At 43.4% G+C, this 13,522-nt stretch overlaps 1 protein-coding gene across 1 annotated transcript; it reads left to right on the top strand.

Moving 5' to 3' along the window:
• The first annotated feature begins 8,152 nt into the window (after window positions 1–8,152).
• Window positions 8,153–8,749, top strand: LOC145411244 (uncharacterized). Its single transcript, XM_080281312.1, has one exon. It carries the CDS (start codon window positions 8,153–8,155, stop codon window positions 8,747–8,749), a length of 597 nt encoding a protein of 198 aa, XP_080137438.1.
• The last annotated feature ends 4,773 nt before the right edge of the window (window positions 8,750–13,522 follow it).

Raw genomic sequence — 13,522 nt, 5'->3', positions numbered from 1 at the left:
CGTCCAGTTTTCGAGAACCATTATACCATAGGAAAATCTGCTCGTGTGTTGGAGAATCCGACTCGACTCCAGTCATAGTGATAGACATGCTTTGAAAAGTTGCATTCAGCTAGTAATTGTGGCGGTTATATCAGTTTCAGTTAAGTACCTGAACCACAAGATATTTAGCAACTCAAAGTGAATCAGCCACAGCCAAAAGTCGGGTAAAATTTTCCCACCATCAAGCAGACTTTTTATTTTTTTTGACATCAGTGTATGCAATGGTAATCTTATATTTGCTATTATTCCATTTCAGCTGCGTTATATGGGGCTGAAACATGGAATATGGGTGTAGCAGAGAGGAAAAGTTTGAATGTAATGGAGATGAGGTGTCTGAGGAGTATGTGTGGAGTGACGCGTATGGATCGAGTGCGAAATGATGAAGTGCGAAGGAGAACTGGAGTTGGTCGGGAGATGGCTGGTAGGGTTGAGCAGAGGGTGTTGCAATGGTTTGGGCATATGGAGAGAATGGATAATGAGTGATTGGTGAAAAAGATAACTAGATCTGATGTGAGAGGTGTAAGGCTGAGAGGAAGACCACGAATGGGATGGATGGACAGTGTGAAGAGGGATGTCTGTTGAGCAAGGAAGAGTGGCTGTGCATGACAGAAATAAATGGAGAGAAATTGTGAATGAAGTGAATGAATAAGTGATGACGCAGCCCTGAGGGGATATTCTCCCGCATTTGGTTTGATCAGCTAGTCAGGTCAGGTGTGGGTAAGGGGATGGGTCTGTTATGATGAGGCAGGGGTAAACCAGTTCTGCTGTTGGGCCCTGCTGCGGATGTCACTGATTGCATTGCGCAGTTGACCCTTGTGTGGTGTGGTGCAGTGAGGATCTGTCCATTCTCTCCTTTGGGGCTAAGATGCGAATGAATGTATTTGAATGGATGAGTAAATGGGGAGTGTGTCGTCCTGTCTCGGCTACCTCCCTTTCCTTGGGGGAAGCAACCTAGGTATATAGATAGATAGATAGCTTTTCTTTACTGTTACAGTGCCTTGATCTGTGTTTGTAAGCAATGAAGCATCACAATTGTATCAGTGCATCAGACTCTGCTACATCTGTGGGTTCCTCACACCTGAAAGCCTGAAGAAACCAATTGCAAGGAATGTTAAAAGTGCTTACAAACATTACTCCAAATGTCCTGATGGTAATCAAGATAAGAAGTGGGCACCCCATATTGCATGCAAACTTGGTGTAAACCACATGAAACGGCCATCAGGTATGCCTTTCGCTGTACTCATGGTTTGGCACAAACCAAATGATCACTGTCCTGACTGCCTTTTGCCTCATTAACACCAAAGGGAATTCAGTGAAAACTCGGTCCAAGATCAGGTATCCTTACGTACCTTCTCTAAGGCAAGCACACCATGGCCCTGAGCTTCCAGTTACAGATCCTCCATAAAGTACCACAAGTGAATTAGAATCTAGTGAGGAGGAGTGTTGCATGGATGTCGACCTTCAAGAAGATTTAGAGAACAAGGAGCCACACCTCACCATTCAGGTAGAGCTGCATGACCTTATAAGATACCTTAACTCCTCCAAGGAGAAAAATGATTTCCTTGGATCTCGACTCAAGCAATGGAACATGCACAAGATGGAGTTTGTACCACCGCCTTCCATCATAGACATGAAAAGCTCTCAATGTACTTCAAGATGGATGACATGCTTTGTTACTGTTATGATGTTGTATCCTGCAACACCTTTGTAAGTCTCGTCCTTATCAATAAGGAAAATGGCCGTTGTTCATAGATTCTGGGAAAAATGCAATGAGGGCAGTTCTTCTCCATAATGGAAATGAGCTTCCTTCTGTTCCATTTGTGCATGCCCAGGGAATGAATGAAAGTTATGGAACTATGAGTATTCTGTTAACCGCTACTGGCTACAAAACACATCTATGAAGCATCTCTGGGGACCTGATCTGCTTGCGCCCAGGACTTTAGCAAGGTTACACAAAATGCATGTGTTTTCTCTGTTCATGGGACAGCAGAGCAGACACTAAGCATTACACATAAAAGGAATGCCCAGTGTAACCGAAAGATATGACTGGAAGGTTCAGCTGTCTTAACAGACCTCTTGTTGACGCTGAGAAGGTATTCTTCTCTCCACTTCATTTGAAACTTTGATAAAAAACTATGTAAATGCCATGGATCAAAATGGTGCTGGCTTCCACTCCTTGCTAACAAAGTTCCAAGGCATTGTATCTGAGGCCAAAGTAAAGGCATTTTTTTTTTTAAGCTCCTCAAATTCATCTTACACTCAGCAATCAGGATTTTTTAAAGAGCTTATCTGAGCTGGAAAGGGCTACTTGGGAGAGTTTCATGTCTTCATGGTTCTTACCAAGAATTACCTAGGTAATTTTCGAGCATCGAATTATGAGGAGTTTGTCGACAAGATATTGAAGAGTTACTATGCACTCCGTGCTCGAATGTCTATCTATCTATCTATCTATCTATTGCCAGACGCCTCAATCCCGTTTGGGGTGGCCACAAACAAATCGCCTCCAAGTCGCCCTGTCCCCCGCCATTTCACTGCCCTGCTCCCAACTCACACCCACCTCTCTCATATACCTCTCCACCCCATCCCTCCATCTCATCCTCGGCCTCCCCCTCCCCCTTCCTCCCTCCACCTCACTCACATACACTCTCTTCGTCAGTCTTTCACCCTCCATCCTCTCCACATGGCCAAACCACCTCAGTGTGTTCCTCATAACGCTTCCTATCACATCCACATCCACACCACAACGCTCCTTTATATCCTCATTCGGCAGCCTGTCTCTCCACGTGACTCCACAGGCTCCTCTTAAATAACTCATCTCCACTGCTCTCACTCTTGACTTGTGTCCTTCCAACAATGTCCAAGCTTCACTTCTGTACGTTAGAGTTGGTATCACAATACTGTCATGTAGTAACTTTTTCACTTCCATGCTCACTTCCCTGTTTCTTATCACTGCTTTCAAAGAACCAGCAACCTTTCTTCCCTGCTGCACCCTTTCAAGCACTTCACCCTCCAAACCTCCATCCTAACTCATCACACTACCCAAGTACTTAAACGTACTCACATTTTCCAATTCCTCACCATCCAACCTCACTGTACATTCACTGACTTCACCTCTCTCAAAGACCATCACTTTACTCTTCCCTACATTCACCTTTAGATTCCGTTTCTTACACACTCTCTCAAACTCATCCACCAAGCCCTGCAGCTCCCCTTCGTCTTCACTCAACAACACAGTATCATCTGCAAACAACAGTACAGGAAGTTTCCAAACACTGTCCTCTCTCACCAGGGCCACTCCAACATCCACTACCCTACCTTGTACCTCTTTTATTACCCCATCCATGTACAGATTGAACAACCATGGAGACATGACACATCCCTGTTTCAAACCAACTTTCAAAGAGAAAAATTCACTTAGTTCACCATCCACACGCACTGCAGCCTACGCACCATCGTACATACTCTTCACAGCATTCAACAATTTCCCATCTACTCCATATATTCTTAACACTTTCCACAATCCTTGTCTATCCACCCTGTCATATGCTTTCTCCAAATCCATGAAAGCCGCATACAACTTCTTTCCCTTCTCTAGAAACTTTTCCACTAAAGATCTAAGAACGAATATCTGATCTACACAACCTCTTCCCTTCCTAAAGCCTCCCTGCTCTTCTCCAACTGATTTCTCTGTTCTTTCTCTAACTCTGTCTATAAGTATCCTACCATACACTTTTCCTATTATACTAAGAAGACAAATGCCCCTATGATTACCACACACTTCTTTTTCCCCTTTTCCTTTGTACAGGGGAATAATTATACCTGACTTCCAATCCTCCGGGACTCTACCTTCCTCCCAGGCCAATCTGCACATCTTCCACATCCATTCTACTACTATCTCTCCCCCATGCTTCAGCAATTCACCACACACTCCATCAATTCCTGGGGCTTTCCCCTATTTAAACTTTCTTCATTGCTTCCACAACTTCTATCCTACTGATTTCTTCCTGTCTTCTCACCTCCCTCCTTCTCCCAGCCATTCCCCAGCCACTTATACTCGCATTACTTCCATCCTCTACGTTCAACAATTCCTTAAAGTGTTCTCTCCATCTGCTCACTTTTTCTCCCTTCTCCACTAGTAATCTACCATTTTTATCTTTCACTCCCCTGCTAACTTCACTTCCACCCTGTCTTACTCTTTTCACTTCTCTCCAGAACATTTTCTTACAGTCCCTCCACTTTACACTCAAATTCCTTCCAAATTCCTCATCCACTCTCTTCTTACTCTCTCTTACTAATCTTTTCACCTCTCTCTTTCTTTCCACATATAACTCTCTCTTCCGCCTCTCAACTTCTTCCACGTCCCTATTTCTCATCCATTCATTGGATGCTTTCTTCTTTTGTGCCACAGCCTGTTCCACCTCTTCAGTCCACCACGCTGTTCCTTGCACCCCCCTCCGTCTTCTCTTCCTTCCACACACCACATCACATGCTGCAAATATTTCTTCTGTAAATATCTTACACACACCTTCCACGTCTCCCATCTGCTCCAATTCATATTTGCCCAATCGTTCCTCCACTTCTCTCTTATACTCTGCCTTTTTCTCATCCTCTTGTAACCTTTCCACTATCCTTGCAACTACTCCTTCCTCTCGTCTTTCCCTTCTTCTATTCCTCCATCTTACTTGCATTCTAATTCTGGCCACCACCAAGTAGTGGTCAGAAAGTCCACTCCCCCAGCCTCTATACACTCTTGCATCCTTTACACATCTTCGCATCCTTTCATCCACACGCACATAATCAATCATTGCCTTCCTTTCATTCAGTTCACCACCCACCCTTCTCATCACTCGCCATGTATACCTGTGGATCATTTTATGCCTGAAGAGGGTATTGGCTATCACCAACCCCCTCCCAGCACAAATGTCCACTAACGCACTCCCCCATGCTCCAGATAAATTTCTTCCATTCTCATTTGGACTTCTTTCTGTTTATTCTTGGCAGTGTCAATGATGAACGTGGCGAAAGGTTTCACCACGAAATTGTCATAATGGAGAGCCGATATCAAGGCCGATTCAGTTCAAACATGATGAGCGACTATTGTTAGACTTTACAGCGTGAGAGTAATTGCTTATACAAACGCAAAATGCAGAGGCATTTCTAATGTGCAAAGGTCATGTAATAAAGTTTTGAATATATATCGGTTTGTGCTTAGTATGTGATAAAAATTAAAGACTAAGTATATTGTTTTTATTACAATATCTAGACTTACTGATACTTCTTTGACGAATTTGCATGTTTCATGGAGTTTTCCTTCCCTTATGATGTAGTACGTCAAGTTTACGTGATAACCAAATTTCAGGGTCAGTTTAGAAATAGGGGTAACAAATTAGTTGGAAACAGGTGAGAATAAGTCAGAACCATTTTGGCTGTTGACCAGTGTTATAATATGTGCAGAAACCAACCAGGATACATCAGTACCCAACTTTTTGTCAGTCATGATATTTATATGTACTCATTTCCTACATACTTGCACCAAACATCCGGAAGAATAAGGAGAACTTCAAACAGAGGTAAAAACAGGAGCAGAAAAAAAAAAAGAGAGAGAGAGAGAGAGAGAGAGAGAGAGAGAGATAAGAAATGGAAAACACAAATGAACAATCAGCAAAGCCGTGTGGAAGAAGAGATATAAGTGTAGACAATGACCTCACCAAATACAGAGAAAGAGAGAGAGTAAGAACGAAGACAGGGAAACGAGAAGCATGAGATAAGAGGAGAGAGTAGGGGACAAGAATAACAAGAGGAAGGAGGGACGAGAGGCCAAGGGAAAAGACTGAAGCAATAAATCAGTGATCAGGAGGGGAATACAGATGCTTGGAACAAGAGGAAACATGACAGAGAGGATGAAGGAGATCAGAGGGAAAACAAAGAGAGGAGGAAGCAGACAGATAACGATGGAGAGTGGGAGAAGATGGAGAGACCCTGCCAACCAAGGATCTAAAAGGATCCAGTAAGTTATTATGCAGGGAAATATCCAGGTAAATATTTCTTAAGCAACGCATACACCACTGTCAACAGCAGTAGACGAGAAGGAAAAGCTTGTGATCAGACAGTTTAAATATATACTCAAGTTACTATGGGTTTCTGAGGGCGTGTCCCACGGTTTTTCGGGAATAACTTATCAACAAACAGTTGGATCAGTATGCATTTTTGGCAGAGCTTGTTGCACACCATGCCCTAATTTTCGGTGATATAGTGCATTACCAATTGTGGAGAAATAGGGCACTTGTCCGTGACAAGTGATGCTAGAGTCCCACCTTCATGATGAGGAAAGGGACAAGGGTTCCGTGACGTTGGTCAGTAGGCTCCACCCACCCCTCCAGCTCTCTCCCGCCCCCACCCCCACCCCTCATTCTCTCTCTCTCTCTCTCTCTCTCTCTCTCTCTCTCTCTCTCTCTCTCTCTCTCTCTCTCTCTCTCTCTAAAATCGATACTACGGCCAATAGCATTTGCCTTATACATATATTAAGGAGGCATGCATTATGCATTATTATGTTTGTAAATCTTTATTTATGAATGACAGATGACCTGATGTAAAGGCAAGAGTAGGGTAGGGTGGTGGGTGACAACGACCAAGATTGATGGGAGTGCAATGGTGTGAAGGTTTTCAGGTGTTGTGTGTGTGTGTGTGTGTGTGTGTGTGTGTGTGTGTGTGTGTGTGTGTGTGTGTGTGTGTGTGTGTGTGTGTGTGTGTGTGTGTGTGTGTGTGTGTGTGTGTGTGTGTGTGTGTTTCCCTTGTGAAGCAGGCTTACGGCAGTACACCTCACCACAGGTTCGAACCAACCGAAGTGAGGACTATGGCAGCGAATTTGTAATATATAATGCAAACGCATGTCTGGTAACTGTGTGTGAGAAAGAGTAGTGATGTGGGAGCGGGTCTGGTTGGATAGGGGAGATGGGAAGGGGGGTGCAGGGTTTTGGGGCCATACACTGTGTGCCTTAGGACGATTAGAATAATCCATATGTTTGCGATATGACTACTACTCGGACGCATGATGATTGGCAATTGTTGTTCTAGCATTGGTAAATACCTTGACCATCCACCCCTCCCTCCGTCCTTCCCTTCCTCCATCCCTCCGATTCACAATTACCAGACAAGCATGCGCTTTAATACAGATTCATTAATGCGAGTCTCGTTCACCGAGGTTCGAACATGTGGCGAGGTGTAGTGTTCAGAACTTTCCCCAGTTTACATGACTTTGGCTCTAGTGGTGCCAATAATGGCGTGTATGTAGCGGTATTGTCCGCGAGGCTGTAGGAACCCATTTGTCTTGCAACTTTACTCCTTATACAGCAAGGAGAAAGCCGCCAATCGGCTAAAGATCAGTTTGAATAGGTAAGTTGGTTATTATGCTCATCTTACGCAGTAACATATAATAAGGGTGTTTTCCTGCAACCCATTCATTAGCTGCACTGGAATGATGAGCCCGATAGCTACAACTAAAATAATTATAGCTATCCATACAATAGAGAAAGGTATTTATACCAATATCCCATGCTTACACTGCCATAAAGAGCATTTATTTGTTTTCATGCACCACATCAGACATACATATTGGCCTTTCCCCACACATGCCTTATGACTGGGTTGTAGAAGCCATGGGCATGACGGTGGGGGCGGTCCAGAAGATGGTCCAGCACACCACCAGGTCTCAGCCTGGGACACCAACAGCACCCACAACACTGCCCGTCTTTGACAGTTTCACCATCCGGAGCCATTCGCGTAATGTCCATGCCAAGTTTGCTCCCAAGCAGAGTTTAATGGTTGGTTCCATGACGGATGACCTGAAGATGGCGAGCATCATCCCGGAGGCAACCTCAGAAACATTGGTGTGGTGACTCATCCATGATATGGGATTCCGCTATAAGATCTCACAGTGGAAGATGTAGGTGAGGAGTCCCTGGACATCGTTTGCCACCGGATTAGCGCTCTCCAGGCACTCCAATGACACCAGGAGGAGGGGAGGCAGGTGGTTTACCTGGACGAGATGTGGTTGACCACCAGGTGAACCACAGCATGGAGATGGGTGGACAGCACTCAACCTGCCACTAGCACTATGTACAGCCGTCAGGTGCCGTCCAGAGAAGGGGAGCGCTTCGTGGTGGTGGCGGTTGGCACAGCCAACGGTTTCATCGAAAATTCATTCCTCTGCTTCCCCACCAAGAACACCAGCGGCGACTACCACGGCAAGATGAATGGCGAGCTGTTCCTGCACTGGCTGACGTCACAGCTCTTGCCGTCCCTGGCTGAGCCATCGGTACTGGTGATGGATAATGCACCATATCACAGCCAGCTGACGGAGGAGAGTCGTTGTTCCACCACTGCCACCAAGAAAGTGGATCTCATAAAATGGATGGAGGACCACAGGCTACCTTTCCCATCACACGCCACACGACCTGAGCTCCTGCTCATCTGCAAGCAAAACCGACCAGAGCCGCAGTACACAGTTGATATCATCATTCGCGTGTGGGGCCATGAGGTCATCCGCCTGCCACCCGCTCATCCTGAGCTCAATGCCATCGAGCAGGTGTGGGGGTGCATGAAACAGCATGGGCGCTCCTCACTACACTGCTTCACCCATGCGGACCTGCAAGCCAAACTGGAGAAAGCCAGGCTTTGCGCCACTGGAGAGGTGTGGGCGGGTGCGGACTGAGTGATCCCAAGCCTCCGAGGACGAGTACTGGTCCACGGACAACATCCACGAAGGCGTGGATCCGGTTATAAAAAGCCTCGACAGCGATGACGAGGGCAACTTATTCCTTGATAGTGACTAGGATTAACTAAAATATGTGCAGAGTATTTTGTTCACATCATTTTATCCTCCCAAAATGTCTCCTCTTCCTTCCATCGTCTACAATGACGTGTTAATAGAACCTGCCCACAACCACCCCTCCGCATTCCTATGAACAATGTACAAATGTCCCATTGTCCCCCAGCTGCCTCTTTTTTTTTTGTGTGTGTGTGTGTTTTATTTTCGCCAACATCTCCCTCAATGTACTTAACCTACACTACCCTTCCTCCCGGCCATATTTCCACCCTGTTCCATTTCCCGACCCATACCCAACCTGTAAAAAATACCAGGCCTCAACTGTCCCATTCCACCTGACAACAAACACAGCCTGACGAGGCAAGAACCATCCTGGAATAGATACTGTATTGGAACAAAAAAAATCCTCTACAAAATCACACAAAACCTGAAGACCTTCACACCATTGCACTCCCCTTAATCATGGTCGTTATCACCCACCACCTTACTCTACTCTTGCCTTTACGTCAGGTCATCTGTCACTATTAAATAAAGATTTATAAATATAATAATGCATAATGCATACCTCATTAATATATGTATAAGGCAAATGCTATTGGCCGTTGTGTCGATTTTAGAGAGAGAGAGAGAGAGAGAGAATGGAAGGGTGGGCTTGGGGGCAGGGAGAGAGCTGGCGGGGTGGGTGGAGCCTACTGACCAACGTCACGGAACCTTGTCCGTTTCCTCGTCATGAAGATGGGACTCTAGCATCACTTGTCAGGGACAAGTGCCTTGTTTCCCCAATGCACTATATCACCGAAAATTAGAGCATAGGTTGTAACAAGCTCTGCCAGAAATTCATACTGATCCAACTGGTTGTTGATAAGATATTCCCGAAAAACCGTGGGACACGGCCTCTGAAACCTATAGTAGACTCATACGAAGATGTCCTGTCTAATGTACAATACAGAGAGAGAGAGAGAGAGAGAGAGAGAGAGAGAGAGAGAGTACATTTAAATCACGTATCAGATTACAATTTGTTTCTGAACATTACAAAATGAAGCCACCTTCCTAGAAGCTGCCATTTTAGGCTAACACCACAGCACAATTTCAGTCCGGGTTACCTCTCTTATTATGCTGATTTTCAGCTTCCAGTTTTAACTACTGACAAGCATTTCATTATTTTACTCTGTCAGTGCCCGTCTACGTATAGGACCGTGTTGTATGTAGGAACTAAGGAACCAGGATGCAAGATGTATTGTACTACTTTTCTCAAAAGTTTTGATTGAATTTGAATCAAGCATGGTAAAATGGTTGAGGTGATGAATTCTTGTTTTTGAGAACAAGAGGTCAAAAGTCAGGGTTACATGGCAAGGTCACATGATCTGATTTAGATCAAACATGAATGAAAGTTTGAGAGTAAAGCCAGAGCGAAAGGAGTCAATTTTGAAACCATTAGCCAAAGGTTAAGGCCACATGGCAAGGTTATATTTCTACCCGTGTGTGTCAGCGAGAGAACAAAAAAACTAAAACATATTTCATCAAAGTTTAATAAAGCAGGGAGAAGGTTGAAGATCAGCCAAGAAACTGACCATTTAGTTCTGTGAACAATCATCTAGGTCACTGTCACATGACAAAGTCAGCCTGAATTATTTTTATCCTATTCAGAGGAAACCTAGTAGAAGGGAACGGGAGACAGAAAGAACAGAGCAAGAGGGAGGGTAAGGAGTTGGGGGAAGGACAGCGGTACGGAGGGAAGAAGAGAATATGGAGGAGGGACAGAGGGAGGGGTAAGGGAGAAACAAGAAGGAAATTAGCACCGATAGTATAGTATACTTTCAATAAGCCTTTCATAGCATAAATATAGGCTATTAAATGCATATTAGTCAACTCTTTTCCATACTTATTGCCAGACAGTCAAGCTCATATAATACCTGCTAGCCTAACTCGAATTTATGTCGCCTGCTGTACATGGTCCTTTAATGAGTAAAGTGTCATATGCCACTCCAAGTATCTTACTGGAAAGTGTGTGTGTGGCAAGCATTCATTGGTGAGTGTAATGTGGTGGGAGTAACTGTGTTCAAGTTTACTGCTGGTGATGAGTGTGGTGGTGGTGGATTTGGCTGGGGCGATCGCCAGCCCGTTATTTTCGACCCAAGTCTACAGTGTGCTGAGGTAGTCCTGTTGCAGTGTGCAGACTGTGTTGGCATTGTGGTGCGTGGTTGTCATGCTGATATCTGCATATAAGGCAATGATTGTGTGTTATTAAGGTGTGGACATTTCATGGAATGGATTGGTTAAGTGTGGTTGTGAGAACGGACCCCCGTTTATCTTCGTTAAGGAAATGTCATGGACATAATGGCTTGCCCTGGAATATAACAAGTGCCTGTCTACTAGAAATATAGTTGACAAGCCAGCATTTTTGGTGTTGTTCTTCAAGCTTGTGTTGTATTTCTTGGTGATTAGTTTGCTTCGAGGGACTGCATCGAAGGCTTTACTACAATCCATCTTTGTGAGATGTGTGCGGTGTGTGGATGTTGTGAAGTTGATGCCGTCTGATGCTTGTTAAGATAGACTATACCTCATACCATTTAATCTGGCCAGGCATGTATGGCAACACTGTTCCTGCCAAGATTCTGATTGGCTGGGGGTGTTTGTTCGATTTCGTTCTTGCTAAAACTGATACTCTCTTTATTATCAGATGTGATACTGAGTTTGTCGACAATACAATCGTCAAAAGCAATAAGAAATCCGTTATATACTTATCAACAATGGAATTTTCGTAGGAAGACAGAGATATTGAGTCAACAAAGTATTATAACAGTCCAAGTCAAGGTCAGGATTCGAACAATTCCTTTAAATCTCTGACACTCCGTAATATAACAGAAAATTAAGGAAACCTGCTTAATTTAAGCGTTGGTATAACACATTTAAATTTTAAGATCAGTCCGCACTCTGATAATAGAGAATATATAATGAAATAGTTTTCCTTTAGCTTACTTTGATTTTTCGAGATTTTTTCAAACCTCCCTCCCTGCAGAACTCGTCATTTCATTAGAATTTTTAATTATTCAGAGTTGTGGCACGATTTAAGGGTGCGGACTGATCTTAAAATTTAAATGTGTGTTATACCAACGCATAGATTACGCAGGTTTCCTTAATTTTTTGCTATATTACGGAGTGTCGGCGATTTAAAGGAATTGTTCGAATGCTGACCTCGACTTGGACTGCGTAATACTTTGTTGACTCAATATCTCTATCTTCCTACGAATATTTCATTGTTGATAAGTATATAACGGATTTCTTATTGCTTTTGACGATTGTACTGTCGACAAACTCAGTATCACATCTGATAATAAAAAGAGTATCAGTTTTAGCAACAACGAAATCGAACTAACATCTCCAGTCAATCATAATCTCGGCAAGAACAGTGTTGCCATACATGCCTGGCCAGATTAATTGGTATGAGGTATAGTCAGTAAAGTGTAAAGTGTAGTGCTTTATCCGTGTTCTGAAGAATCAAGGGAGACATGAGGTTGGAGTTTGAGAATGAGGCGATCAGTTGTTTTGCTGTTTGTTGTTGTTGTTGTTTACATTTACCTGTCTTGGGACACGAATCCATGAACACTTAGGTCGTTCAGTTCGAACAGGCCAGCTACTCACCAATCCACAACACTCAGCAATACGGGACCACTCACAACAACACGACCATCCTCTCTCTCATTCCCACTTCACAGTTCTTGGTGGCAGCAACAATGACACGGACCTTCCCATTATGGAAGCTTTGTAACAATATCCTTCTAACCCTTCGATTAGTGACATGGCTTCCTGTGAACTGTTTTGTTTTCCACACTAGGTATTTTTTATTTTTACAGTATTACACTTCCTATTTTACAGATATGTTTTACTTTCTTACTCCTACCTCATTCATTTTAGTTTTTTTTTTTTTTTACTTAGAGATTTACGAACATGGTATTTTAATGGACTTCGTTTTTGTACTTTCATGTTTTTAGTCTTGTTTTGATCGTTATAACATATAAAAAATTTAACTGTGTATATTTTTCGATTGTATATTTTGCTCTGAAATAAAATAAGTATTTTCCGAGACGTCAGCAAAGAAAGAGCCTAACTTTGCCACGATGTTTGTGTTGTACCTGGTGATTCTCTTCCTATATATATATATATATATATATATATATATATATATATATATATATATAGTAAAACCTCTACAACTCGGCATAATACATGTGCAAGCCTTGGCGAGTTAGCCTATTTGCCGCGTTGTAGGGATGAACTTTAAGTTCCCCCCAAGCACAGACACAAAAAAATGGAGAGAAAAAAAAAAAAAAAAAAAAAAAAAAAAGGTTTTACAATAAACAGTAAAAGCTGCCTTACCGTGATTCCAAGCAGTTGTAGGGTGTACTGTATTCCAGGCATGGAGGAGGGCTTTTGGTAGTTTTTGGAGGTGTTAGGTGGGCCCAAGATCAGTTTTGGGCAAACCTTTACTGTACTGTACTTGTCACTGTGCACTATGTAAAGCACAATTAACACAATAAAGGCCATTACTGTAATGTATTTATCACTTGTACTATACAGTACTGGGGAACTAAACACTAAACACTTAAACATTACTGTACAACTCGGCATCTTACCGAGTTCGGGGGATTATGCCAACTT

The sequence above is a fragment of the Coenobita brevimanus genome, chromosome 88 (assembly GCF_032717465.1).
Source record: "Coenobita brevimanus isolate Jiangsu-jjx chromosome 88, ASM3271746v2, whole genome shotgun sequence".
NCBI lineage: Eukaryota > Metazoa > Arthropoda > Malacostraca > Decapoda > Coenobitidae > Coenobita > Coenobita brevimanus.
The sequence above is the reverse complement of the archived record's forward strand: the minus strand, read 5'-3'. Positions and strand labels throughout refer to the sequence as shown.